Genomic DNA, 27,961 nt, shown 5'->3' with positions numbered 1-27,961 from the left:
TTTAGACTCAAAACAGCAGCATTTCATGGTACAAAATAATACTTGGCACTAGGTATAAAACAGATTTTGTATCAACGTAAAGATATATTCTTTGCACCAAAATATATCAAGCACAACATTTTATTCGGCCCCATTAGCAAGAACATTCTAATCTAATTCTGATCCATGTCAAAATTGGCCAAGGCCAAAATCCACTCAAACAGTCACACTAATAAGAACGATAAACATGCAGCATAAGAAAACCTCCTGTCGCAGAATTAGTCAAAATAGTAGAGATCATATGCTTCAGAGAATATTAGTACAAAGGCTAGCAGAAACAGGAATCAGTACACGAGCAGGACGATAAAAAATTGCCACCCTCAAACAATCTCTTCCAATCATTCAGTCACCTATGCTCCAAGAAACAATAGCCAACATACAATTCCATAAGACTCCTGCAAGGATGGTATCAATAAATAGAGCATCAGAATTTGGCTGGTGGCGAGAGCAAATCAACCAACACAGAGAAAATGACATTATTAATAACAGTTAAGGATAACTTGTGCGGTCTTGCTTAAGGACAGTGAGGGTACAGAAAACAGAGAATAATTAGCTGTGAAGGAAAAACCTACATGACATTCACATCAATCATCCAGGAATAATTTGTTGACAGATTTCTGCTCCTTGTCTTTCACGGAGTCTAGTTTCACAATCCTTGGGTGATAATAGTTAGGTCCCCTCTAAATTTGATAACCAATGCTGCATTTTTCCAGAGGAAAAGGTGATAAGTAATGACCACATGACAGGATCATAGGCAAGACAACAAAAGACATCCAGAGTCAAAACCTTGCAGCATCCCAGTGCATCCGATGCTGGAAACAACAAATCCAAAGGGTAGTGGACCATAAACTCCTGTAAAGACAGATTTCAAACACAAGGATTTAAACTTTGGCTGGTGGAAAAGAATATAAACACATATGTAGCATAGGATAAAAAGAAAACATGTTCCTACGACAATATGACCCTAGGAGCAATGGTATTTTTCAAGTCACCAATCATCAACATCTAAGGCAAAAATCCCTCAATGATTAAATTACTTACAAATATCTGAAACTAATTCACAGATTCCATTATTCAACAATTGACTAATTGTTTTTCTCAAAACATATTGGTAAGGTATCCTTATAACCCTTAGAAAACGTTTGGATTCCAAATACTGTAGCTTAGAAACAGTGTTCTGTCTACTTAGCCCACAAGCTCTCCTCGGACCATTTTTCCCTCGAGCTCCCTTTTGGATACATGTCTGTCCTTTCCCTTGCTTTCCTTCTCACCATTGCTCTCCATTCATCTCATCCTCTCTCTCTCTCTCTCTCTCTCTCTCTCTTTTGTGCCCTCCTTTAGCTTCCTTGATTTCCTTCCATCACTCTTCTTGAGTTCTCTCTCATCTATCCTTTTGCATTCCTTGGCAAGTCATTTTCCAATTTCAAAATCTCTTTTTCTACCTCTCTACATATTCTTCCAAGGTATGTTCTCCGCATTAAATTGTAATTGGGTGTTATTCAGCTATGCGTAAAAGCCTTTTGACAAGAAAAGGAAGCTTTAAAAGCTATGGAAAAAAAAAACACATCTTTGACAACGTTGTTGAATGAATTGCAATAGTTCAAACTTCTACACATACTATCTTAATCCTCCTTCAGGAACCCTAAAAGGCAAAAGCTGTTACAAAGACGAACAAAAACAGTACAAAATCTCTCCATCAAAATTGCACTGTTACTATAGATAGAACAACAGCATAAACCAAAATATCAGTCTCTAATTACTAAGAGTGAGCAATATAGTTGAATAACAGAGACATTCATTTAAATTAAAATGAGAGAGGGGAAGAGGGGAGGGTGGGGGGGGGGGGGGCGGGGCGGAAGGGTAGAGAAAGAAAATAATACACAAGTTTTATTCTAGCGAATGACAAACCTTGGTGAAAAGTGAAAACCCCATCAATCATCCAGGTAATAATAAGTCCCTGCTGTTTTCTGCTCCCTGTCCTTCGCAGACTCTAGCTTGTTAATCCTAGGACGATAATTAGTTGGGTCCCTTCTAAATGTGATATCCAGATGCTGCAATAAAAATGAATAAATAAATAAAGTTGATAGAAGTTATAGATCACAAATTCATAATACTGTGAACCAAAATAAGACAGAAAAAATTGCAGACTATGCAAACGGCATTGCAAAGAGCCCAAAATATCAGGAAAGGCTATGTTGATAAAATCCAACTAAGATTGATACTTCATAACTTGGTGGATTCAGGTGATATTCAATAGAGTTTTGAAATAGATATGCAGGTATAAAAGAAAAGAAGGTAAGGCTTACCGATAAGAAGAGATTCATTCCATTCAACAACGATTGGGGAGAATTGGCAGTACAATCTACCGATGGTATCCCCTCATAAACAACTACTCTGTCTGCTAAATATGTTGCCATTATAAAATCATGTTCAACAACAAATGCAGTCTTCTTGGCATGGAGGATAAATCTCTTTATCACCTTTGAAGCCACTATACGCTGTTCGGAGTCCAGATATGCACTTGGTTCATCTATCAAATAAATATCTGCAGGCTGCATGAGTACAAAATCATTAATCACAAATTGTGCCATCTTATGATAGTTACGAAACATAAAATCCATCCGTTCACTAAGTAGAAAACAAGGATCCATCACAAGATATATGATAAACCGTGTAAAGCTTAAAGACCTCCTGTCATCTATAACTAAAGAGCATCTACACAAATTACTACAACATATTTCTACTACATATTTACTGATCCCTCATGTATATCATGCAACTGTAACAAAGGACTGACACAATAGAAGGCAGGGCAAAGAAAAAGAGACAGGAAACCAGAGGAAGAACTATACCTTTCCCAGACACAAAGTTAATGCAACTCTTTGCAACTCTCCACCAGATAGATTCACGACTTCTTGATCCATTAACTGCTCAATCTGAAGAGGCTTCATGACATCTGAATTAAACTGAGGATGAGTATATGAATCCCTTATCTTCTGATGTAAAAGAGCCCTCACAGAGCCTAGAAATTTTGGACTGATTTTCTGAGGCTTGTAAGAAACGTTAAATTCAGGCACATCCACATCCGAAGATTCCACGTCATCAGGCTTTAGTATACCAGCCTGAAAATTCACATTTGAAAGTGTATTCATATCCAAAGCCCTTCAACATAAATCTTGACGTTAAACAATTCTACTCATTTTCTCTAACCAGGCAACCCGCAAATAAATATTTATAAAAAACAAATATCAGATCTGTTCAGCTCGCAGTTTTTATGTAAAGAGAATTTACCAGCATACGGATAAATGTTGTCTTCCCTGTTCCATTTTCTCCCAACATCACAATAATCTGTGAATCTGTAAATTCACCTTCCTTGACACACATTTTAAAACCACCCAGAGTTTTTGTCATTGTTGGGTATTTGTATCGAGCATATGTCTCAACCTCCTCAGCATTATCTTGAGGTGTCTCGGCAACCTAGAAAAATCACACATGAGATGACTGACATATATAGTGAGCAACCAGAAGATATGCATTGTGAATAATACCTTGAATGTAAGAGATTCATCTCGGAAACGAAGATTTTCAGTGGGAACAAACCCTGCTAAGAATATATTGATTCCTTCTCTAACAGAGAATGGCAAGGTCACAACTCCATATGCACCCGGTTTACCATATAAGCAGCAAATGAAGTCTGAAAGATAGTCTAGAACACTAAGATCATGCTCCACAACTATGACATAGCTAAAAACACAAAAATTAAAATGACAAAAAAAGCTTCAATTAGTTATCTTCCAGTAGAGAGCATAAAATAAAGGGTAGCAAAGATCAAATATTGAAAGATACCTTTTGGGGCTCAGCAATGATCTAATAACTCGTGCAGCTTTGAGTCTCTGCTTCACATCCAAGTAACTTGAAGGTTCATCAAACATATATATTTCACCACTCTGCATAGCCACAACTGCAATGGCAAATCTCTGCAGTTCACCACCGGATAGATCACCCACTTTACGATCAAGAACTTTAGTCAGCTCCAGATCATCACAGAGTACAAGCTTCATGTCTCTCTCATCTTTCTGTTCTAAGACCTCTCCCACATTGCCCTGGACTGCCTTTGGAATATTATCCACATACTGAGGCTTGATATTGGCCTATTCATAGACAAGCATTAGCAAAAAGATAATGAAGAGGCTACAATAAACAAGGATTGCTCACATCTATTATATAATACGTTCAGCACCAGATTTGTGTGTAAAAATGAACTAAAAGTAAAATCAACTAAGAGGATATAGCTACCTTCAGATTATCTTCCAATATGCGTGTAAAATAATTTTGCAGTTCCGATCCACGGAAATATGTTAAGATTTCCTGCCAGTCAGGTGGATTCTGCAGAAAACGCATTATCCAGTAAATATGCAGTAGGTATCAAGAAGCAATAAACAAAAGTCATCAAAATTCAGCATATTACGCTGAACCTCCCCAAATTGGGCTTCAATTTTCCAGCCAAAACTTTGAGAGCAGTTGACTTCCCAATACCATTTGTTCCCACTAAGCCAAGAACCTGTCCTGGTCTTGGGACGGGTAGCCTATAATGAAATAGTTTTGCAATTAAATTCCAAAAGAGCCAAAAGAACCCAGAATCAACAGGACACAAATAAGCTAACCTGTGTAATTTGAAAGTGTTGGGGCCATAACGGTGTGTTGTATCCTTACTCAGATCTTTTGGAAGATTAATGATCTGAATTGCTTCAAAAGGGCATTTCTGAATCCAGATTTCCACAATCAAAACAAAAGAAACAATCAGGCACACCCAGCAACACGTAATGTGGTTATATTCTCATATAAGCATATAACACATGTGTATGAGTGATAGAGAATAGAGAAAAGCAGCATAGTTTATAGTGTTGACCTTGACACAAATACCGCATCCAATGCACAGCTCCTCAGAAATGAAAGCAAGTTTTGTTAATGGGCCAACCTCAATACATAGCTTCCCTGAAATGAAAAAGGTAAAATGATAACAGGTTGGTCACATGTCATAAGGTGTATGAGCATGACTACCAATTCAAAACTCCAGCCACAAACTGACTAGCGAAGACATCATCCAGCCATGACCAAGAGTCCAAACAAAGTTTTGTTAGTTGTCTCGTAAGGTTTTTTTCAAAAAAAAAAAAAAAAAACACTCTTGGATCGTAAATTGTAATAAGACACCCTTTCTCTCTCACTCCCACATTGAACCACACAACTATGTGACTATGCATACACAAATAGAAGCATGTAGCACAATAGAGATAAAGCAAGAGAGAAATTTTGAAATACCAATGCCCCATGACATGATGAATCTAATTAATAGAACCCTCAAACAACATTCTTAAGTTAATCCATAAGATCAGCGTGCAAATCATTGCCGTTGGAAAGTAAATATTCATTACAATTTTGTATACATTGCAATTATGAAATCATCAAGATAGGGTACAAACAAATGCATCATTAAAAGAGATGGATTACAGATTCTACAAGCGTGTCATCCAGAATATAACATAAAAGGAAAGAAGTCAATCACGCAGCTGAAGTATATCATTTCCACCAGAACAAGAAATTGTTGTACACACAAATAATTGCATACCTGTCTTGACCACAGGACAACTCTTTTTGCACTCCTGACGGCACTTCTTTGGCTTACATCGATCTGAGCTCACAATTGCAATACGTGTCAAACGGTCTGACATCTTGTTGTAGAATTGAAGGGTGAAATTCGCAGACCTGTAACCACCAAGAGAGAAAAAGAGCAAAAAATTACCAACACAAATAAGGATCATCACACTACACAAGATGACAAGAGGGGGAAAAAGGTAAGACTAGTCATCACTCATGCATTTTGCAAGAGAAAACACGTAAGGCATAACCATCTCAGCCTCTCAAAAAACACGACACCCAGCATTAAAGGGAATAAGTTGCTATATAACCCTATTATATTAGAACTGGAGGTGCAACAAAGCAAATTGAATCCAGAGTAAGCCAAAAACTATAATAAGATCAACATCCCCGATATAACTATCTCAACCTCTCGGAAAACACGACATCCAACATTAATAGGTAAGTTAATATCTAAGTATCTAACCCTACATTAAAACTAGAGGTGCAACAAAGCATATTGAATCCAGAGTATGCCAACACATGAACAAGCTCGAGATCCAGTCCGGCATACCCACAACCACTTTAGCCTCTCGGAAACACGACATCCAACATTAATAGGAAATAAGTTGCTATCTAGCGGTGCCAATCAATAAACAAGCTCGGGATCCGGTCGGCGGTTCAGGCCCGTCCCTGAGCAAAAGCAGTCGTCATGATTACGTTCTAACATTAAAGGGTTCCGCAACACATTAGCAACCAAATTTGACTCAATTATCAAAGTAAGCAAAAAAAAAGGCTAAATTTCTCACTTAATAATATGAACAGAAAATTTCTAGCAACCAGATCGTTCTTCATAATCTTTTATGACTTCAGTGATTATAATCAATAGTTCAAAAATCTACCTTCGAAGAGCCCTAAATGGACTATACTGACAATTAAATCAACGATTTTTACTGGATTGTGTAATTGATATTCGATAATTAAAGGAAAAAGGATGTTACTTCGGAAGCCGCTTCAATAGAAGAGAGTAAGCTTAAAAGCCGCTTCAATGGAGAATTCGGAGTCCGCTTCAATGGAGGAGAGAGAGAGAGAGGAGGTGCAGCGAGGCAGCGTAAGCGTGAAAAGGGAGGAAAGAAAAAAAGACCTAGGAGGAAGGAATATTACGGAGTACAGTATTGATGACACGCAAACGCCAAAGATGTAAAAAAACTGATCCGACCCGAAAAGGTAGAAAATCAATCTAGAAGTAGAATTGAATAGGTGATCACAAATTCGGATGGGGTTAGAGCTAGAGATATTGTTATATATCCCGGGATGCACACTACATCCAAGGGTATTTGTTTGCTCATTTAATGATAAAATGAGCAATAATCATCGAAATGAGCAAACAATACCCTTAGGTGCACCGTGCACCGTGCACCGTGCACCCGAGTGTATATAACAATTTCTACATGTCCATACACGCAAAAACTTGCAGACTTTTATCAGACCATGTTTGGATTTTTAATTAAAAATGTATTTATTTATTTTTTGACCGCCCAACCCCGTGGATCGGGTCGGATTAGCAGGACATGTCATAGTTAATCATCTCTACCTCTATCCACAAGTAAGTACTCGATTAAAATTAAAATATAAATTCAATAGCCGCGAGAACAATTACACAAAAAGTAACAAATGTGATTTAAAAATTAAGTAGCACAAAGGAAAAACAAAACTCAATAAAAAATATTTTAAAGCTTAAATTAATTATAATAAAAACTCATATAATAGATTTTTTTTTCCACAAATATGAAAGTAAGAATAAATTTACGATTGAAAATAATTTACCCAACACGAACAAATGAGATTGTAAAATTAAAATTAATCGATTAATAAATAAATTAAATTTTCCTTTGGTTTAAAATTAAACAAATTGTTCTTAGCTTCTTGGTGACCAGAAAAAATCGTGCATCCTAGCTTTATATCCATTTTTACCTAAAATTGAAATGATATAACTAGAGAAACCTTAGATCCAAATTCATCTTATATGAAGGATAGCTAAAATTGATTAGATATTTAATAACCCAAATTTGACCCATATTACTACAACTGACCTATGTCTAGCTGGAACTAATTAATTACACACGATAATTTCACACCTCGAATCTGATGTGCATCCAACTCAAAGTCTATTTTAAATCATTTAGACCCAAATGAATACATGATTTTACTTATCTTGTAATTATACAACTTGTACTTACTCGAATTGTTATTAATCAAACCTTAACAATATATGTAACTCATATAGACCCAACTTTTATTTAACCTAACCTACATATTGATCTAGCTCGATAATATATATAACCCAAACAAGCTCAACTTTATTTAACCTGGACTATTTTTAACTAGACAATTTTTTTTTCTTCTTATTGTATACCTTTATTATGTAATAATGTGAGTGTGTTTTTTTTTTCAAGTTACTCTTACATTTTGTTAGAGCGATTCTAAACTTGGTTTATTCCTTTTTTTTTTTAGGAAAAATGTTAGGATGGGAATTTTATTAATGTAAATCAGCCTCCGCCAAAGCAACTAGGCTTTGCGGAAATAAATTCATACAAACACGTTCTAAATTACCCCATGTATCCCACCTCGCCACAAGGTGAGCTATGGAATTCCCAACCCTTTTTACATGAGATATGCTAAAGTTGTCAAAACTTGTAGCAAGCTTGAGGATATCATCATACACAAGACACAAAGGAGCAAAGCCTGTCATTCGATTTCGCACCCTATTGCAAGCATTCCACGAATCAGTCTCTACCCAGATGCTACGATGGCCAAGACGCCACGCCACTTGGAGGCCGTATCTGATAGCAGCACCTTCAGCCTGTTCGACATCCCATACACCTTCAATTCTTTGAGCAGCAGCAAACACAAGCCCCCCATTGCAGTCTCTCAGCCACTACACAAGGCCAACATAAGATGCTGATGCCAGATGGGCGTCAACATTAATTTTCAGCACTCCCTCAGCAGGTCGGACCCAGCTCGATATCATCGGTATATTGCAGGCCTGAGCTTTATGCGCATAATCCCTGTAGTCCTCAGCCTTCTTGATAAAGCTCAGGGCCATATGTAACCCATTCAAAGATTTTTGCTCAAAAAACCAATTTGTTCCTGCAGAACCATATCGACCACATTATAGCAAGAAGCTTACCCATTTGAGCTTCATCAATTTTGCTCGCAATCCACAGAAGAGTAGACTTGAAAGACGAATTAGGAGCATCAACAATGAGATTCTGAAAATCACTAGCAGCCCATACATCCTTGGCCGTATGACATTCAAACAACACATGGTGTATTGTTTCCACTTCCAATCCACAAGCTCATCATTAGCAATGTGACGCTTGAACAGGACCTCTTTAACAGCCATGCTACCCCTGCAAGCCTTCCAGAGAAAGTGGTTAAGCTTTGGTTGGCGATCAGAACACCAAACTAGCTTCCACACCTCCCTGTCCTCTTCCGCATTGCCAATCTCACCATCAGGTACTTGCCCCATTCGACCCCACCGGTAACCTAATTTAACGTTGTACTCACCATTTTTTGCAGGCCACCAGAAAAGAGAGTCATCTTGCAATGTCACTGACGTAGGCAGTTGTAGGATTTTAACACAGTCCTCAAACTTGGTTTATTCCTTATATATGTAATAATGTGTTTGTGTGTGTGTGTGTTTTTTTTTTTTTTTTTAATGTTACTCTTATATTTTGTTAAAGCGATTCCAAACTTGGCTTATTCCTTATATGTTGGTCTTAAAACAGCTCTCCTAATATATCATTCAGGCACTCATATGATTAGTTGGAGAATCATAAATTAAACCACTCACGATATTTTTTTTTTTTGAAACCAAACCACTCACAATATCAGTTCTTCATTATTTAAAATCGTTGACAATATTAGAGGTTTTCATTTAACATGCGAAGTCGAGTTTTCTCAAATCACGAGTCAATACACCCCTTTAATATAAAATTCCAACGTTATCAAGAGAAAGTTTGAGGTAACCTTTCCTACTCCTTGGTGGAACCAAATACGGAGTATGTTAGTGAAGACCCCCCAACAATCACTGTGCAATGAAAAGCTATGTTTTCTTATTAGCTAATCTAAACAACTTTACTACTGATAAACTTTTATTTATTTATTTTTTAAGATAAAAACCGTTGATACAATTAGCAGATTTATTAGTATAAATTCTAACGATGTTAGTGGTTTTAGGCTGACAATAAAAATAATATTGAGGAATTAATTTTGAAATCAACACATACAGTATAAGATTATTTTTTTTTTTTTTGTTTGCATGATCATTAGAAATAGATGTTTATGCTCTTTAATTTTCGAATCTCAATGCTATTTAAACTATATCGAGTATATGTTATTATTTTATTTTATTTTACAAGAATGGAAAAAGGATCTTAGGTCCCATTCACTTCACCTTTTTTTTTTGCTGAACTGAAATTATTTTTTATTGAAATGAAATTTTTTTTGCTGAATTGAAATTATTTATACTGAACTGAAATTATTTTTGCTAAACTAAAATTATTTTTACTGATTTTCTGTTATATTTTTTCTGTAAAGTTACTGAATTTTACTGAACTGAAATTATTTTTGCTAAACTAAAATTATTTTTACTTAATATTATTTTTTAAGGTGAAGTGAACAAAGCCTTACTAAGCTCGACCGTCATTTACGACCATCATGTGATCGAATGCGTATCAAACAAAGTACTCCGCAACAAACACTTAATCGTGCAACAAAATCAAGCTAGGTTGAATTGAGGTTGCCCATAGTCCATCCATACCATAAAAACACCATGATTAAACGAATTGGTGTCCTACCAGTCTATGACTCATATCGTACATGTACGTTGCACCATGAATGAATAATGAATAATGAATAATTAATATTACCGTTCATCATTCGAATTTAATCTTTTTGCCCAAACAAAGACAAAAATTATTAATCACTATTTTCACTCATTCATTTCAGCTCCTCCCTCTCTCCTCTTTCTCTCTCTTCAACCCCAGTAGATTTTCCGACTAGAACCTCTAAACCCAGAAAAATCAAGGGGAGATTATCAGTTTCAACTTTTGAACTATCAATTTATCCATTTTGACCGGTAGATTTGTGAAAATCGAAACATTCAATCATTTCAGGTGAACCCCATTTGCATTTTTTTTTTTTCTGGGATTTTAATTCTTCATTTTTCGTAATTTGTATGATTTATGACAGTTTTCTATTGAAATGATTCATGAAAGTTTCTGGGTATGAGTGAATTTGAATGCCCTAGTTTTACTGTCTCTCAATTATGCTCACATTTGGTGTGTTATTCTTATAGTTCTTTATATTGCTTTGTTTTGTCGTTGACTGCCAAATGGGTTAGATATTTTGATGAAATTGTGTAGATTTGTGTCGCTAAATTGATATTTAGCGATACTTTGGGCAAAATAATGCTGCAATTTTTGTTATTTTATTGATTGATTAATTAGGGTTAGTGATGAACTAAACTGATTATTGGACCGCAATCGATGAAGCTGCTATTTGAACTCATTTTATATCAATCCCAGAAAGAAAAGGGAAATGATTTCACTTTATGAACACATAAGCTGTAAGTTGGTGATAAAATTTTAAACCATTAGTATCTGGATGCTATGGCCATTGGCTTTTTGCTTGTGATGCTATTATGGCCTAAGTATGTTGCTCTCGTGCAGTCGTGCTTATATTTGGTTTATCGAGGTTTACCTTTTTTACGAGTCCTGCATGAGTGGTTTGGCACCCTTGGGTGTGAAGCCTAGTTGGAATTGGTACAAATTTGGTTGTATGAACAGTTTATGAAGGTTTAAATGTTGTCAACATTATTCAATCCAGGTAGTAAATGGTAGGTTAAAATCATCAGTCTTATATATAAAATTATAAACTATCTCTACTCAAGCATATTCTACTTGATATATTCTCCTAAAACTGATTAATCAGTCTATGTGTATTGTAGCACAAAAGAGTGTTGGCCTACCCGGGAAAATTATCTTTCATGTCATATTTTTCTTCCAGTAAATTCTTGCCTTTTCTTTAGTCCTAGCAAGAAGTGCGAGTTTGTTGATAGTAGCAACTAGCTAGTGATACTTTTTGGTGTTTATTGAAGTTGCTATGAGTGCGATTACTGTGATATGATGAGCTCAACAAGTTTGGAGGACTTTTTGTAAATCAAATGGGTATTATATTTCTGTTTCCTAAGCGCATTGACGAAATTTCTTTCCATGCACAGGGGAGGACTGTTTTGCATTTTCAGCTGGATGCTTAGCCAGTACCTATAACCTTGCAGCCTTCAGGTTATAGGGTCGTAACTTCATGAAGAGTTAGCCTAGATATTCATTGAAGAGTCAAGAACAGTATGGATAAAGTACCTCAGGAATGCCCTTATCCGGGATGCTTTTTCTGTGTAATGAAGGAGGGAAACCCAAGTAAGCGTAGAGCTAACATTCATAAATTTTTCAGAGAACTTCCTTCACAGGATGATGATGGCCAGGTTCTTCCTATCAGTGGCCTTTGGAACACTGCCATGGCACATCCAAATGACCCTGAGTTCATTGAATTGGGAATATTTGAATGCATGTCGGCTCTTATATGGAAAGGCCTAAAGAATCGTCGGTGGCTTTCTCATGACCAAAATATATACATTCCTTACTATGCTGCCCATATAATTGGTTCGTACACTATGAATATGGAGGAATTTGCTGAAACTTCTGTTCATGCTGGAGTAATCCCTCCATTAGTAGAACTTCTAAGGGGTAGGCTGACTTGGGTTGAACAAAGGGTAGCAGTTCGAGCTCTTGGACACTTGGCCACTTATGCTAGTACTTTTCCTGCCATAGCAAGTCATGGTGAAATTCTTGAGCTATCTATTCAACTGGCGATGAGCTGCTTAGAAATTGTCTACACACATTTTTATCAGTATGTTGACAGAAGACTTAGTTATCATTGTGATTTGCTAACACGTGGCATGGGAGGAGTGGAAATGGAGTCTAGGAAGGCAGAGGAATGGGCAAGTCAACTGCAATGCTGGTCCCTTCAGCTAATAAACTGCTTTGCATTTAAACCTGAGTTCCTTCCTACTATATGCAAGCCTGAGTTCCTCTCAAAGCTGCCAGGTATGTGGGGTGGACTTGTGAATGAAAACTCACCTGCGGGCATTGGTTTGTTGCGGACAATTTGTCATCATAAACTTGGCCGGGGACCTGTTGCTAACTGTCCTGGAGTTATTGAAGCACTGTGCAATATTGCTCGCTCCTCAGATGATTGGCAATATATGGCTGTTGATTGTCTTCTTTGGTTGCTCCAGGATACAAGCACTTGTCACAAGGTAATGCTCTGAGCTGAATCTTGATAGGGATCTTCATTATAATTGTGAACTTTAGAGAGCCTAGCCAGTGAGAAGTATCCCTTGTGAAAGTTTTGAATACCAACTGTGTCTAGACATGTTCAATAAATTTACAAGCATGTATGAACTTTCTAATATAAATCATGTCGTGCCACTTGGAGACCCTCTGAGGCTTATAATCTGTAATATTCTTTTGCAAAACCCTTCTTGAAGATAATTTTACTGAGGGAAATGGACATCAGCTGATCTTAATAAATTAGTATTTCAATAAAAAAATTATGTACTTCGTTTATAATTTTTTATTAGTCGATAAAGAAAGCATAATTTTGTCTTGTGGCATGATGCTACTTTCCTTTTCTGAACCTTTCCGAGAATAATTCATAAGTTCAAATGAATTATTTGTTTATGTGTATAATTGCTTCTCATTCTGATCTGCAGGTTTTTGAGAAGGCAGTGCCTGCTTTACTGGATCTATCAGAGATATCAACCCTTGGGGATCACAAAAAATTGGGAGATTCCATTGTTAATGCTCTTCCGGAATGTGTTGTTCATTTCACATCAGCTGCTGGTCGTAACTCTCTGAGTGACCACATAAAAGAACAAATTGAGGAGGTTCTGAGTGCCAGACAAAGATTGAAGTCCGAGAAGAACATGCCCAAAGAGGACTTGCATATAAAACAGGCAGCTGGCTTGGTGGTCAAGCTTGAGGGGAATTCACAATTCTCTGCTGGAAACATAGCTGGGGCTGCAGCTAAATATTCGGAGGCTTTGTCATTATGTCCAATGAGATCTAAGAAAGAGAGAGTTGTCTTATATAGTAATCGTGCTCAATGCCATCTGCTCTTGCAGCAACCCCTGGCTGCTATAAGCGATGCTACACGTGCTCTTTGTCTACATAATCCTGTCAATCGTCATGCTAAAAGCCTTTGGAGAAGAGCTCAGGCTTATGACATGCTTGGGTTCGCCAAAGAGAGCTTATTAGATGCCATTTTATTTATCAATGAATGCTGTCAGTCAAATGATCCTGACCTCTCATTGAGGCAAAATAAAGTTCCTGACTATGCTGAGCGTTTAGTTAAAAAGCAAATGCGTGCAGCTTGGTTATTTAGGGAAGCAGCTATGAAGCATGGAGGGGTTCATGGCGAGGCTGGTGCTGGTGACAATTCTGGTCAAGAGACTGATGATTCTGAATGGGAAACAGCCAGTGAAAGTGATGTAGGAGATGAAGATAACCATGAAATAGAAAGAGAAGATCGTGACTGGAACAAAGATAAAAAACGAAAAAACAAATATAATAAACCTTCTATTAAAGGTAATACAATATACAAGTATTTTTTTTTTTAGTTCTCCATAGCTCGTTGACTAAGTATTATGTGTTGTTATTGGTATTAATAATTATAAAAGATGCTGATTGTGCAGAGCTGAGCTGATGGCTAGTGCAAGCATCGCAGTGCAGAACGCTCTCTCTAGTTTTTGTGGGACTCAGGTAGGATCTACGTTGATCTTAAGCATTGTGTACGAGTGAAAGGGAGTTTTGCTGCTAGTAGTGTAAATATATTAAGTTTAAGGAAAAGTATTAAGCTGCTTCAAGAGACCCAGCTTTTCTTCTATATGCTGCTTAGTTTCTAACTTGCAGACTTGCACTCCCTAATTTATTCGAGTGACAGCTGAGATAGGTTGCAACAGTTCAATGATCTATATACATATGATTGTAGTCATAGAACTGGATACGTAAGTATGTAGTCAGAACTGGGGTGTTGAGGAGTGGTGCAACTAAACTAGCAAAGAGCTCTAAAGGTCTAGTTTGAGCGTAGATATTTATATTAAAAACGAACAGATAAAATAAATTTCACAGTTTTAATAGTCTCATGATTCATGTATTTATGTCAATTGTGTTGATCAATATTCTCTTTTCTATGCTCCTCTGAATTTTCTCGCCATTCTATTTGCAGGCACTAAGAATGTAATAACAACCCTGCTTGAAGAATTTGGTTAAGCATTGAGATGATTGAATCTGTTTCCTGCTTAAGAATTTGGATAACAACCCTGCTTGAAGAATATGGTGCAAGTGTCACTGTAAAAGAAAATCAATCCTTCATCTTATTCAATTTCGAACATCATCAGCCCTTGCTGCAGCTGAAGCTGTGGAATTTGAAGGTGCAAAAGAGGACCTACTCAAGTCACTGTATTTAGAAGATGTAAAACATGTGTCATATCTGCAATTTTTCTTCCCCCTTTTTCCAGATTTTTAGACAGTTTTGCTCCTTCTAACGGTAAAACCAAGAATGGCGCATTTGTGTGAAGAACATCTAGACTGAAGCGATTGTGTTGCTCTCAAAATGAGCTCTTTTATCTCCCCCCTACCCCCCCCTCTCTCTCTCTCTCTCTCTCTCTCTCTCTCTCTCTCTCTATGTTTTTGTAGTGGTGTAAGAGAATATTGTATATAGAGTCTTAGTTGGGTGTGTGTTTTGCTTTACATTGCTAAAGTAATTTTGTTTTCCAGCATTGGTTTTATTTACTGTCAGCTATATCTTGTTGAGCTACCTCGAACCAGTGATTTGTTAGTACTTCGAAGTACACGTCGTCTCGAGGATGTGCTGTAGCCCGACTGTTTGAGTGTCGCTCACTTTGGCACCCAGGCACCTCTTACCTACTTTTTATGCGGGGGACCTGGGCAGCTGATAAATGTTTATGAAGAAGGAAAAATAAATTGCTACAAAAACATTGTCTTGGATCACTGGAGCATCTTTCAGTTCTCATCAAAATACTCACAAAATGAGATCTAGTCCTTATGGCGGAGGAGGTATTTGATGTGGTTGATTTCACGCTTGTCTTCTATAGATCATTGTTACATTGTACAGGCTTTTTCTTCTCTTAAGCAGGGATTAATTAGAATCAAATGCATTGTTGGGTTGATTTGCTCTTATGCAAACCTGTTATCATGTCATATGAGTATCCTAGTATAGGATTTAAGTGTGAATTTGCCGAAGCATTCTTCTATTTTTTCACATACACCATTTATAATCCTTCATCTAACTGTTTTTTTTATTATTATTATTATTATTATTTTACGGGAATTCCTACCCCCAAATCTCCTCTTCATTTTTAAAAGAATGCTTATAATCGACACGAGTTTTAGATAGTGTGTGGGGTGTTAGTGAAAACACAAATTGTACAATTAGTTTGCAAGCTTGAAAACATAAATTGGTGACTAATTTATTTACCTAATTGGTTACTTATAATATTTCATAATACGCAATTTTACTAAGTTGGTGAATAATTTATGTTGTTTTCCTAAGATAGTGAACAATTTACTTACCGACTATAATAATATCTTGTTTTACTACACGTACAAGTCACACCAAAACATTTTAATTAGTGTTACATGTAGTATTAATCAACAATCAAATCTTAATTTATAATTATGTTTGATCCAAAAAAAATTGATTTAAAATTGACTTGAGAGTTGAGAGTTGAGAGTTTGGTGGTCAATATCTTATTGTATTCACACCACTCTTTGCTTTTCTTTGATGGGAGCCAAATCTTTGCTTACCCCCTTCCAACTTCCCAATTTAATAAATAAAAAAAAAAATCAAATTAAAAACACCCACCATTTAATAAGAACCTTCCACTTTCAAACAAATTTACCAATCTACCCCTCCAAGTTTCAGTTCCCCAATCAAGATTTGTTGTAAATTTCTTGATATTGTAAGGGTAATTTAGTAAAAAAAAATTATTAATTTTCGTCAAAGTTTTAACAAAAACCTAAAAAGAAGCTCCTTCCCATAAAGTTGAAGATGACAGGAGAGACCATAATAAATAAACAAAAGAAAATAAAAATACAGTAATATAAATTTAAAAAAATAAATAAAATTACGTAAAGCAAAATTTGTTTAGACTTTAGAGGGGCTTTTTATTTTGAGCATTGTATCTGGTTACTTTCATTTTTCAAATTTCTCTCTTAATTTCTATTTTGGGGATTTTACTTTTCCCAGAAATTAGAAAAGAGAAATTGAAATTCGGAGTCATGAATACTGGCGATCTTCTTAATATTGAACCCACCGAACTCAGATTTAACTGTAAGTCAAATCTTCTCTCTCCTATTTGATTGATTAGTTTGTGTTTAGCCCTAATTCGTAGCGTTTCTTGGTAATTCTGGGTTAATTGTATTAATTTGTAAGATTTTGAATGTTAATTGTATGCAATTTAGGATTTTTTGACATGGGTTTTGATTAAATTTTTGTGGGGTTGCTTTGGATTTTGGTTTTATGAAGTTGAAGTGAGGAAGCAGGCCAATTGTTCTATGACTTTGACAAATAAGACAGACAAATATGTCGCATTTAAGGTATGATTTTATTTTATTTTTTGTATTAATGATTGTTGATTAGTCTTATAATTAGAGCTTATAGTAATGATTTAATTAATATGCCCTGTGTTTGTGTTAACAAAGGTTAAAACAACCAATCCAAAGAAGTATTGTGTGCGTCCCAATACTGGGGTTGTGTTACCTGGAGGAACATGTGAGGTTACAGGTAATGATTAATTGTATGACATTCATTTTCTTATTATGTGTTTAAGATTAGTTTATACTCAAATCTGGATTGTCATAAGTCGTTGAGTTACTGATAATTGAGATTGATTGTACTGGGAATTTGGATCCATGTATTATAATACTTGGCTATAAAGAAAGATCATTTTGGTGATTCACGCTGTTTAGTAGATTTGTTATCTGAAGATCTGGTTGTGCTCTAGGACTAAATTGGGTTTACCTAGTCATATTAAAAATTCTAGTTGAATTGGCAAGCTACGACATATATGTGCTATTTGAGGCTTTTGAGTTGACCATGATTGTGCAGTTATGAATATTGGTCATTAGTTTTATGGAGTAAAATTGATTGTGATTTCCAATTGGACATTTTAGTTACGATGCAAGCCCAAAAAGAAGCACCACTTGATATGCAATGCAAGGACAAATTCCTAGTTCAGAGTGCTATGGCACCTGATGGTAGTACAGCTAAGGATATAACTTCTGAGATGGTATGGCTGTTTCGCATCACTTACTTATTATGAAGACTTGATGTTGGATCTTAATTTGTTCTTATAGTTGGCTGACCTTTTATTTTATAACTTCAGTTTAACAAGGATGATGGGAAGGTTGTGGAGGAGTTCAAGTTGAGGGTTATTTACATTCCTGCTAACCCTCCTTCACCAGTCCCTGAGGAATCAGAAGAAGGATCCCCACCTCGCGAAGATGTAAATGAGCAGGCTGCATTGGCGTCAGCTGTAAGTGTGTTTATGCGTAAATTTTGTTATTTTCTGAGTGACTTTTTCTTCCCAAATTGATTAATTTTGGTTGCTGGTTCTTATAGGTAACTAGATCTTTTGAAGGGACCAAAGAAAAAGATTCTGAGGTAATTCCATTTGTCTATGTTAATTATTTGGAGAATTAGAAATATTTCATTTGCTTTCTGCGGGCCAAACTGTTTGTTTGTTGTGCTAGCTTAAACTTGATAAGGAACATGATACACATAACTATAAGTGTGTAAACTGAAAAACAACTTGCATTGTGAATGAAATCTTACATAAACTATGTGGTGGAAGGTAGAATGATTCTTAAATGCCTGAATTTTAAATCCAAATGCTCACTATTTTGGTGGAAGGCATCTACATTGCTCAATGCCTGATTCTTAAATCTTAATGCACATTTTGTGGTGGAAGACATCTATGTTGATGAGTTGACTTGACCTGTTATAATGTGACATGCTTTTTGTTTATATAATTCTCAAGTTCTGATGACTTTGCTCCATGTCTTGAAGATTATGTGTAGTTGTCTGCATGCTGTACAAGAATTGTTTTTTTTTTTCCCTTGGTTTCTCATATTTGCAGTGTTAGGACACTTAGGAACTTACATATGCACATATCACTGTGTAGAAAACACAAATACTCCATTTGTTTCTCTGTTTTCTTCTGCATTTCATCTTCTCCAGCTGGGGAGATTAAGGGTGGAAAATCTTCAGTCTAAGACGGTGTTTGAGTTCTGAGTTCAGACTTCAGAGCATGGTATGGGCCTATGGGGTATTCGGGTTAGTACAGGATAAATTATAAAGCCATTCTACATATTTAGTTAAGAAAATTGCAAAATTGATACCTGTGGGCTGTACTTGAACAAACTCCACAGGTTCACCTTATCCATCTTCCTTTTTTAATCACCATACTGTTACCAGGTCCCTTATCTGGCCACCGTGTTCTCTTTGCCTTTATCCTAGTATCATACTGGGCTACTGGCCAATTAGCTAGCTCATACCTTTTCCTAAAATGAATTTCTTAAACTCCACCTATGCTGTCTCAGAGTCAGGAAAGGTGAAGAGGAGATTAAATGTGAAAGAATTAGTTGAGGAGAGAAATAGTGTTGGGGGAGGGGTTAAGTTACAGGATGGAATAATACGTGGATTTAGTTTTTCATCCATAGGTTTTGCAAATCAGAAACTTGTTAATGTAGAGATATATCTATGGCTATGCCAAAGATTATTACTGCATAATACCAGATTGTCAGATCTCCTACATCAAATAACTGTTGGGGAACTCCTAAAGATCTTCAAATTCATTGGAAGATTAGGTGGGAAGCATCTTGCATCTAATTGGGACATTGACTTACCCAAATATTTTCGTACCTCCAATTTCTAATGATTGGGATTCTGGTAGGTAGTTTCAAAAGTAGGATAAGTCTTACCTGGAGAGGAGGAAGGAGAAAGAAGCTATGGTGGGGATGGAGTGTACAGTCGATGTGGGAAGGAGGAGAAAGGGTTTACTTTTTGTTCTGTTATTCCAGATTTATCCTGAATGAAGTGCAGCTCATATTAAAAGTTAAATTTTGATTAATCTAAGTTTTAGATTACTTCTCATGCTCCTCATCTCTTTCCTAAACTACCCTTCTTATACGAACCTTAATCTCTTTCTCTCTCTCTCTCTCTGGAAGACTGGAACTGTTTTGTTTAATTTCAGAATTTGTTAGTTAAAGCTGCTTGGCATATTTACATTAGCAGTTTTGTTTTAAGATGCCAATGTGACCCTCAAGTTATAGATTTTTAGACATTTTTCTCTTACTTGTATGGCTGGTTCATTGGGTTTGGCGCTGTGTTCTACGTTACACTTCTACTTGCTAGATACTGCTTTTTTCGAAGTTTTTTTTGTTTCTTTCTTAGAAGGATGGTCCAGTTACTCATGCTTCATGGGCAAAGTGGTCCTTTGGTGAGTGATGCGCTGGTGCCAAATGCTGTATAAAAGCTCAATATCCTTTGTGTTTCATGCTCCCTGGTCTAAATGAATCTAATTGCATTGTGATGTTGTCCATAGCTTTAAATTATTCTATTAATTGATAATGTAGATTTGTATCAACTATCAAGAGCATAGTTTCAAGTTCTTTTTGTTTGGTTGCAAGAATAAGTTGACATGTAACATTCCTAGTGTCATTGTATTATGTTCAACACTTTCTCATATTTTTTTAGGGTTTGATAAGCAAATTTAGTATTATTAGTATAGTTTTTATGATCTAGCTATATATTGCAGCATCATTTAACATTATGTCTGTTGTGGTCTTACTTCCGAGGGAGTGTGAATTCATTGTGACAGATTGTTTTGCTAGGATTTTATGTTAATGTTGGTATAACATATAGGGATCTCAGCAGGAGGCAGTATTTACATTAATGTTATTCCTAGATGTTGGCTTTTTTCCCCTCTAATGTCTCCCGAATTAGAATGCTAACGGACATGTCTGTTCCAGGCACGGTCTTTGATATCAAAGTTGACTAATGAGAAAGCTTCTGCCATTCAACAGAATCAGAAACTTCGTCATGAATTGGTATGATGCCTAGCTTGTCTTTGACACTTTATCTATGCTTAATTGCTTATCATTCTGTTACTTGGATTTCTTCTTTTTCTTGCTATATCTGGTAACATCATGTACACTTGTCCTGATTTTACCCCCCCCCCCCTCTCTCTCCTCAGAATTGTTACAATTGTGATAATAATCTTTAAAAACTGTATTTCACTTATCGACATTTGTTACTCTGTGTCTTCCTTCCTTAAAAAGCTATTTCTTGGTTAAGACTGAATTATTACAAAACCATTATGTAATTATAATAGTCTCCCGACATATTGGTTCTACTTAACAGGATATGATGAAAAGAGAAATCGGCAGAAGACGTTCTGGTGGTGTGCCAGTGTATGTAGTGGTGCTGATCGGCATTCTCAGCATACTCCTTGGGTACTTGATGAAGAGAACATAGGACTCACACAATACATGCAAATTACCATCTCGAAAGGCCAAACAGAATGTGCAGATAGATCATCTATATGGATGCATCATTGTCAAAACTGTAAAGAAATTGTAGTGTCTTGGTTATTTCTATTTCTGTCGACACACTACACTGGCAGTTAGATCTGGTTTTGTGCATCAACTATCATAGGTGTTTACATACTGCAGCACTCTGTTTTGGCAGATTTAGTCTAATATCTAGTCCCATGATCTCACTTGGTGTGCTATTTCCATCCTCAGGTCCTATTTGAAGAAAAAGGACTATATAACGTAAAATTTTCATGGTGGATTGTCGATCTTGGCCTTCCCGTTTGCCCCTCTGAACTGACACTTGGATGAATTTTTGTAGTGTTTGTTTCATTTGTTTGAATGAATAATGGCTGATAGCTTACAATCTAGAACTATGAGAATATCATTTCTTCAAGGAGTATGCATCACCTCCTCATGTTTACGTGGTGTTTATTTTATCTGTATAACATGCCAATCTACTTTGTTACAACTGTGCTCCATACAAAGGCGTGTTTGACGTTGACTTTTTAGGTTGTAGGTATGTCAAAACGTTGACTATATGGCTAGAGGTAAACTAGTAACGGTGTATATAACGGGAGACAACCAAATGGGAAATACTACGTATACAAACCATTATAAGAAGGACAAAAAAACTAAAAGAGCGTGAATTAGCAATGGAAGGTATGAATAGTAAATATATGGTTTGTTTGCCAATATAATAAATAAAAACCCAAGGGTATTGTCTCTTCTCTTTCATACAACATTGTTGCGGAGTTCTGTTCATGTTCATGCTGTTTAATCAAGTAATTTTGCAACGTTCTTTTAAGTTTGTTTGACGATTACGCCAAATCCCTCTCTCTCCTGTCTCCACCCCTCGCATAATCGTATTGAGTTTTCCATTGAAGCGGCTTCTGAGGTATGATGTTTTCTCTCCTTATTTTTAATGTTCGACCATCGACTCAGCCGGTCCTCAGACCTTATTGCTAACGGGTCCAACACTCGGTGCTATCACAATGGATGGTGCAGTTCGCATTCACATACATCTCGAGGTCTAAAACTTGAATTCACTAAAACAGGGGGTTCATTGCTTTGCCCATGTGTCACGGTCCGAGTGGTTTGACACCGGATCGTGCGGCGCGCTCTTATCTTTTAGAAACAAGAACGCAAGCCTAGAGTGAGAGAGGTTTGTGGGCACACAGCGACACGGACCAAAGGTATCTCAATGAGGCAATCGTTAGTAACGAGTGCAGGGTCGGGGCTTGTGACGGCCGATACTTCGAAGCGGGCACAAGCGGAACCGACAAGGATGTAGGCGTCGTTGAGAGTCTCTTGGTTTGGTGGGGAGTTTTAAAACAAGGCAAGCACAATATCTATAAAGGCTTAAATCAACACACAAGTCTTAAAGCAAGGCAACCCGAATAGGAGCTTTTCATTCATTCAACCATCGCTCCATATAGAGCTTTATATTGTTTACATGGAGAAATACTAGTGAACACTGAAATGACAGTAACACAATAATCTCCTCTAGCGCCTAAACTACTTACACGAATACATTGAAAGTTTAACATAAGTTAAATAAAGACATAAGAAAGCAAAATACATGATGAAAGAGGTTGGATCCTAACATCCTCCCCCACTTAAGCTGTCGACGTCCTCGTCGACTTACAAAATATGACTAAGGAGACTAAAGTTCTTGATCCTTAGGTCTCTGCTGAAGAGGTGTTGCGCTGTCTGCTCCTGATGCTGGCTCGGTTGCTGATGTTGCGGCTTGAGTCTTCTTGATCTGGGTGGTAGGGCTTGAGGCGGCTGACGTGAAAGACTGGGTGTATCTTCATCCATGCTGGAGGTTCGACCTTGTACGCATTCTTCCCTATCCGTTTTATGATGCGGATGGGGCCTTCGTATTTTCTGATCAATCTTCGATCTCTTCCTCTCAAAAACTTCAGTTGTTCGGGTAACACTTTCACCATCACCATATCCCCAACATCAAACTCCAACGGTCTTCTGTTTTGATCAGCCCACTTCTTCATTCTCCTAGCTGCTCGCCCCAAGTAGGCCCGAGCAATCTCTGTGTTTTGCTCCCACTCCCTTTTGAATTCTCGAGCTTGAGTACTTCGTCCGGCCTCGGTGTCTGCTACTGTGTGAGGCAAGAGAGGTTGTTGGCCCATGGTCAGCTCGAAAGGGCTCTTATTTGATGAGGAGCTCTTTTGGGCGTTGAAACAAAGCTGAGCTACATCGAGGAGTCTCACCCAATCCTTCTGATTGGCACTGACGAAGTGGCGCAAATATTCTTCAAGTAACCCATTGAATCTCTCCGTCTGCCCATCTGATTGTGGATGATGACTTGATGACATATTGAGTTCTGACCCCATCATCCGAAACAACTCTGACCAGAATATGCTTGTGAATCTCGTGTCTCTGTCGCTCACTATACTCTTGGGGAGTCCCCAATACTTCACAACGTGCTTGAAAAATAATGAGGCAGTTTCTTCAGCACCACATGCCTTTTGCATTGGAACGAAGGTAGCATATTTTGAGAATCTATCTACAACCACCATTACTGCGGAGAGCTGGTCCACCTTTGGGAGGCCACTGATGAAGTCCATGGATACACTCTCCCAGGGGCGAGTAGGGATTGGTAACAGTTCCAGGAGCCCACCGGATTTCTGTCGGTCGACCTTGTCTTGTTGACACACCAGACAAGTTCTTGTGTAGTTCATCACGTCCTCTTTCATCCCCGGCCAATAGTATCCTGTGCTCAGTAAGCTGAGTGTCCTTTTCCAACCCAGATGACCTGCCCATAGCGTGTCGTGGCATTCCCTCAAGAGCATCTTTCTCAAACCACCTGCTCTAGGGATGAAGAGTTTCTTTCCTTTTGTGTAGACAAGTCCGTCTTCTATCCAGAAACGTCTAGTTTTCCCTTCTTCAATCAGTTTCTTGATGGTTCCTGTCATCGGATCATCTCCTAAGTAAGCTTTAACTTGATCACGCACAGAGGTAGTGACGTTGCTTGAAGTTAAAGGGGATAATCTTTGTAGGGGTGCCAGGTCTGCTCGCCTGCTCAGCGCATCTGCTACCCTGTTGCTATCCCCTGTTCTGTATGCAAACTCTACATCGAACTCAGCTAAGGATTCTTTCCATCGAGCATGTCTTCCCGTCAACTTAGGATGAGAGAGAAAGTGGGTTGCAGCAGTATTGTCGGTGCGGACGATGAACTTCGAGCCCAACAAGTAATGTCTCCAGCCCCTAAGGCAGTGCACAATAGCTAGGAGTTCCTTTTCTTGTGTTGCGTACTTCCTTTCCGCACTGTTCAACTTCCGACACTCGAATGCGATGGGATGGCCATCTTGGAGTAATACTCCTCCCAAGGCAAAATCGGAAGAGTCTGTCTCTACTTCAAAGGGTTTGTTGGGGTTAGGGAGAGCGAGGACTGGCTCTCTCATTAATGAATCTTTCAATTCCTGAAAAGCTTTTTGCTGTTTCTCTGACCATTCCCAACGATGATCCTTCTGCAAGAGGTCAGTGAGGGGACTGGCTAACTCGGAGTATCCCTTGATAAATCTGCGGTAATAATTTGCCAAGCCTAGAAAGGACCGAAGCTCGGAAGTGTTCCTTGGATCTTTCCAATCCTAAATTGCTTGTATCTTCTTTGGATCCATCCTTATGCGGCCTTTACCTACAAAGTGTCCCAAGAACCCAACTTCTTCTTGGGCGAAAGCACATTTTTCTCTCTTGACGAACAGATGATGTTTTCGCAGCTTCTCAAACACCTTTCTCAAGTGGTCGAGGTGTTCTTCAAAGGTCTTGCTATAAATTACAATGTCATCCAGGTACACCACTACAAACTTGTCGAGAAATTCATGGAACACCTGATTCATCAAGGTGCAGAAGGTTGCGGGGGCATTGGTCAACCCAAACGGCATAACTAGCCACTCAAATGCTCCATATCTCGTTACACATGCGGTCTTCGGTTCATCTCCTTGAGCAATGCGAACCTGGTGGTAGCCAGATTTCAGATCCAACTTCGTGAAGAACACTGCATCCCCTAGTTGATCGAACAAGTCCGCCACCAACGGAATGGGGTAATGATTCCGCACTGTGACCTTGTTGAGGGCTCGGTAGTCTATGCACAATCGGAGGCTCCCATCTTGTTTCTTCTGGAAGAGCACGGGAGCTCCATAAGGAGCTTTCGAGGGGCGGATGAATCCTGACTCTAGTAAGTCTTCCAGTTGCTTTCTAAGTTCCGCTAGCTCGGGAGGGGCCATACGGTAAGGGCCTCGAGCAGGGGGCCTCGAACCAAGAACAAGTTCAATCTCGTGATCCACAGCCCTCCTAGGAGGAAGCACCTGTGGGAGCTCTTTGGGGAGGAGGTCCTCAAATTCCGTGAGAAGCTTATCTAAAGCTGCGGGGATTTGATGAGGGGCTTCATCTTCTTTCCCTGATAGAGTAGCAAGGAATGTGGGTTCGTTCCTTTTCAACCCCTTTTTTAGTTGCATTGCCGAAAGGAGGGGGCCTTTAGACCCTTTTCTCATCTTGCAAGTCTTGAGGAGGCAAGGTTGTTGTCCAGCTACTAATACTGACCCCAGGTGGGGCATCGGGACAGCTTTACTTGCACGTAGGAAGTCCATACCGAGTACAAGGTTAAAGTCATCCATGGTGGCTACAGTGAAATCCAGGTTTCCGCTCCAGTCCCCCAGCTTTGTTGGGATGTTCCTTGCAACCCCATGAACTGGCTTGGCGGCTGAGTTAACAGATTTCATACTACCCCCTTCTTGAATCAACTTCAGCCCCAATCTTCGAGCTTCTCCTTGGGATATGAAGTTATGGGTGGCCCCGGTGTCAATCATCGCATTGCCCCTCCTCCCATTCACCAACACTTCTACATACATCAACTCAGTGTTTTTGGACCTCTCCTCGGGCTCTTCCTTTCCCATGGCGTACAACATGTGCACCGCGCCCAGCCTTGAGGGCTCTTCCTCATCGGGTTCTACCTCGCATGCTTCTTCGGTCTGTTTTGACTCCACCGTCATCGCCGATAACTTCTTTTGGAGACTATCGATTTCTCCCTTATGACGGCATTCGAACCACTTGTGAGGGCCCCGACAGAGGATGCATGTTAGGGGTCTGTTCCCTGTTGAGAAGGTTGATGTGCTTCCCTTACTTGATGAAGAGGAAGCTCCACTCCTTCTAGAGTCGTCCCCCACAATCTTGTTGTACCTACTCCCAACATTGTTTGAGCTAACTTGGGAGGCGGGGTGTTGGCTTCTAGGAGTGCTTGTTGCTTGTCCATTGTTCCCCTTCTTCTGATTAGGGCCCTTATCGGGTGAGTAATCCATTAACTTCTCAGCTGCTGCTATAGCACCAGCTAGAGTGTCTATCTTTTGGCGCCAAATCTCACGTTGCGCCCAATCCTTCAAACCTCGCACAAAGTTGAACAACCGATCCTTCTCTGACATATCTTGGATCTCTAACATGCACGCACAATATTCCTTCACATATTCTCGAATGGAAGTCCTGTGGTGTAGGGTGGTTAACTTTGTGCGAGCCACGAACTCGGTGTTATCCGGGCAGAACTGGTTCTTGATCTCCTTCTTGAGATCCTCCCAACTATCAAGCGTGATTCGTTTTGCTTGAATGTCGGCATATTTGGTGCGCCACCACAACTTCGCGTCCTCCACTAAATACATGGTGGCAGTATCCACCTTGAAGGGATCCTCTATTTGACAAATCCGGAAGTATTGTTCCATGTCAAAGATGAAGTTGTCGACTTGCTTCGAATCTCTTGCCCCATCAAAGGTTTGGGGCTTGGGCGGCTTTATCTTTGCACCCCCACTGCCCCCAAAGCCTTGAGGAGCATGCATAGTGGCACACTTGTCGAGTGCCTCATCAGCTAGTGCCTGGACACAATTCAGTTGCTCCAACAGTCCATCTACTGTGGAACGTAGAATACTGATTTCATTATCCTGCTTGATCACAATATCTTCGAGCTTGGGCACCCTTTCTTCTAGGAAGGCCCATTGTTCGGACTTGCCCTCAAGCCAGGCCAGCCGTTGTTCGAAGGTGTATTCGAGATTATCTTCCATCACTGGCGTGCTACTTGAACACGAGTTTAGGCAACGATGCAGCGTTGGCTCTGATACCAACTGTCACGGTCCGAGTGGTTTGACACCGGATCGTGCGGCGCGCTCTTATCTTTTAGAAACAAGAACGCAAGCCTAGAGTGAGAGAGGTTCGTGGGCACACATCGACACGGACCAAAGGTATCTCAATGAGGCAATCGTTAGTAACGAGTGAAGGGTCGGGGCTTGTGACGGCCGATACTTCGAAGCGGGCACAAGCGGAACCGACAAGGATGTAGGCGTCTTTGAGAGTCTCTTGGTTTGGTGGGGAGCTTTAAAACAAGGCAAGCACAATATCTATAAAGGCTTAAATCAACACACAAGTCTTAAAGCAAGGCAACCCAAATAGGATCTTTTCATTCAACCATCGCTCCATATAGAGCTTTATATTGTTTACATGGAGAAATACTAGTGAACACTGAAATGACAGTAACACAATATTCTCCT

General features: G+C 38.6%; 4 protein-coding genes across 7 annotated transcripts; 2 read left to right on the top strand and 2 right to left on the bottom strand.

The window, feature by feature from the left end:
- Positions 1-49: 49 nt before the first annotated feature.
- On the bottom strand, positions 50-6,842 carry LOC110721466 (ABC transporter E family member 2-like). 2 transcript variants are annotated; one of them, XM_021900617.1, is made up of 15 exons: positions 6,675-6,842; positions 5,666-5,802; positions 4,949-5,034; positions 4,704-4,801; positions 4,508-4,625; positions 4,336-4,425; positions 3,886-4,190; positions 3,588-3,783; positions 3,331-3,516; positions 2,892-3,161; positions 2,346-2,591; positions 1,948-2,090; positions 826-891; positions 612-738; positions 50-434 (listed from the first exon to the last, which is right to left on the bottom strand). In XM_021900617.1, the coding sequence occupies exons 2-12, from the start codon at positions 5,766-5,768 to the stop codon at positions 1,971-1,973; spliced, it is 1,818 nt and encodes a 605-aa protein (XP_021756309.1). In that variant the 5' UTR covers positions 5,769-5,802; positions 6,675-6,842; the 3' UTR covers positions 50-434; positions 612-738; positions 826-891; positions 1,948-1,970. The 2 variants fall into 2 exon arrangements, with proteins under 2 accessions (XP_021756309.1, XP_021756310.1); XM_021900618.1 differs by lacking the exon at positions 6,675-6,842 and adding an exon at positions 6,576-6,639.
- A 3,786-nt stretch (positions 6,843-10,628) lies between these two features.
- On the top strand, positions 10,629-15,574 carry LOC110721459. Of its 2 annotated transcripts, none has more exons than XM_021900612.1 (5): positions 10,629-10,853; positions 11,960-13,054; positions 13,511-14,384; positions 14,477-14,558; positions 15,025-15,574. In XM_021900612.1, exons 2-4 carry the CDS (start codon positions 12,086-12,088, stop codon positions 14,500-14,502), a joined length of 1,869 nt encoding a protein of 622 aa, XP_021756304.1. In that variant the 5' UTR covers positions 10,629-10,853; positions 11,960-12,085; the 3' UTR covers positions 14,503-14,558; positions 15,025-15,574. The 2 variants fall into 2 exon arrangements, with proteins under 2 accessions (XP_021756304.1, XP_021756305.1); XM_021900613.1 differs by having other exon boundaries at positions 10,630-10,853; positions 14,492-14,558.
- Positions 15,575-16,942: 1,368 nt separating this feature from the next.
- LOC110721463 (vesicle-associated protein 1-3-like) lies at positions 16,943-21,882 on the top strand. 2 transcript variants are annotated; one of them, XR_002511426.1, is made up of 9 exons: positions 16,943-17,151; positions 17,347-17,417; positions 17,523-17,604; positions 17,994-18,109; positions 18,206-18,355; positions 18,442-18,483; positions 20,853-20,930; positions 21,244-21,537; positions 21,627-21,882. XR_002511426.1 is itself a non-coding variant. In XM_021900615.1 (8 exons), exons 1-8 carry the CDS (start codon positions 17,100-17,102, stop codon positions 21,355-21,357), a joined length of 705 nt encoding a protein of 234 aa, XP_021756307.1. In that variant the 5' UTR covers positions 16,943-17,099; the 3' UTR covers positions 21,358-21,882. The 2 variants fall into 2 exon arrangements, 1 of the variants encoding a protein (XP_021756307.1); XM_021900615.1 differs by having other exon boundaries at positions 21,244-21,882.
- Positions 21,883-25,024: 3,142 nt separating this feature from the next.
- LOC110721267 lies at positions 25,025-27,478 on the bottom strand. Its single transcript, XM_021900409.1, has one exon. The coding sequence runs from the start codon at positions 27,476-27,478 to the stop codon at positions 25,025-25,027; it is 2,454 nt and encodes an 817-aa protein (XP_021756101.1).
- Between the last annotated feature and the right edge of the window lie 483 nt (positions 27,479-27,961).

The sequence above is a fragment of the Chenopodium quinoa genome, unplaced genomic scaffold, assembly GCF_001683475.1.
Source record: "Chenopodium quinoa cultivar QQ74 unplaced genomic scaffold, ASM168347v1, whole genome shotgun sequence".
Classification (NCBI taxonomy): domain Eukaryota; kingdom Viridiplantae; phylum Streptophyta; class Magnoliopsida; order Caryophyllales; family Amaranthaceae; genus Chenopodium; species Chenopodium quinoa.
Note: the sequence above shows the minus strand (reverse complement) of the source record. Positions and strands in the feature narration are given on the sequence as shown.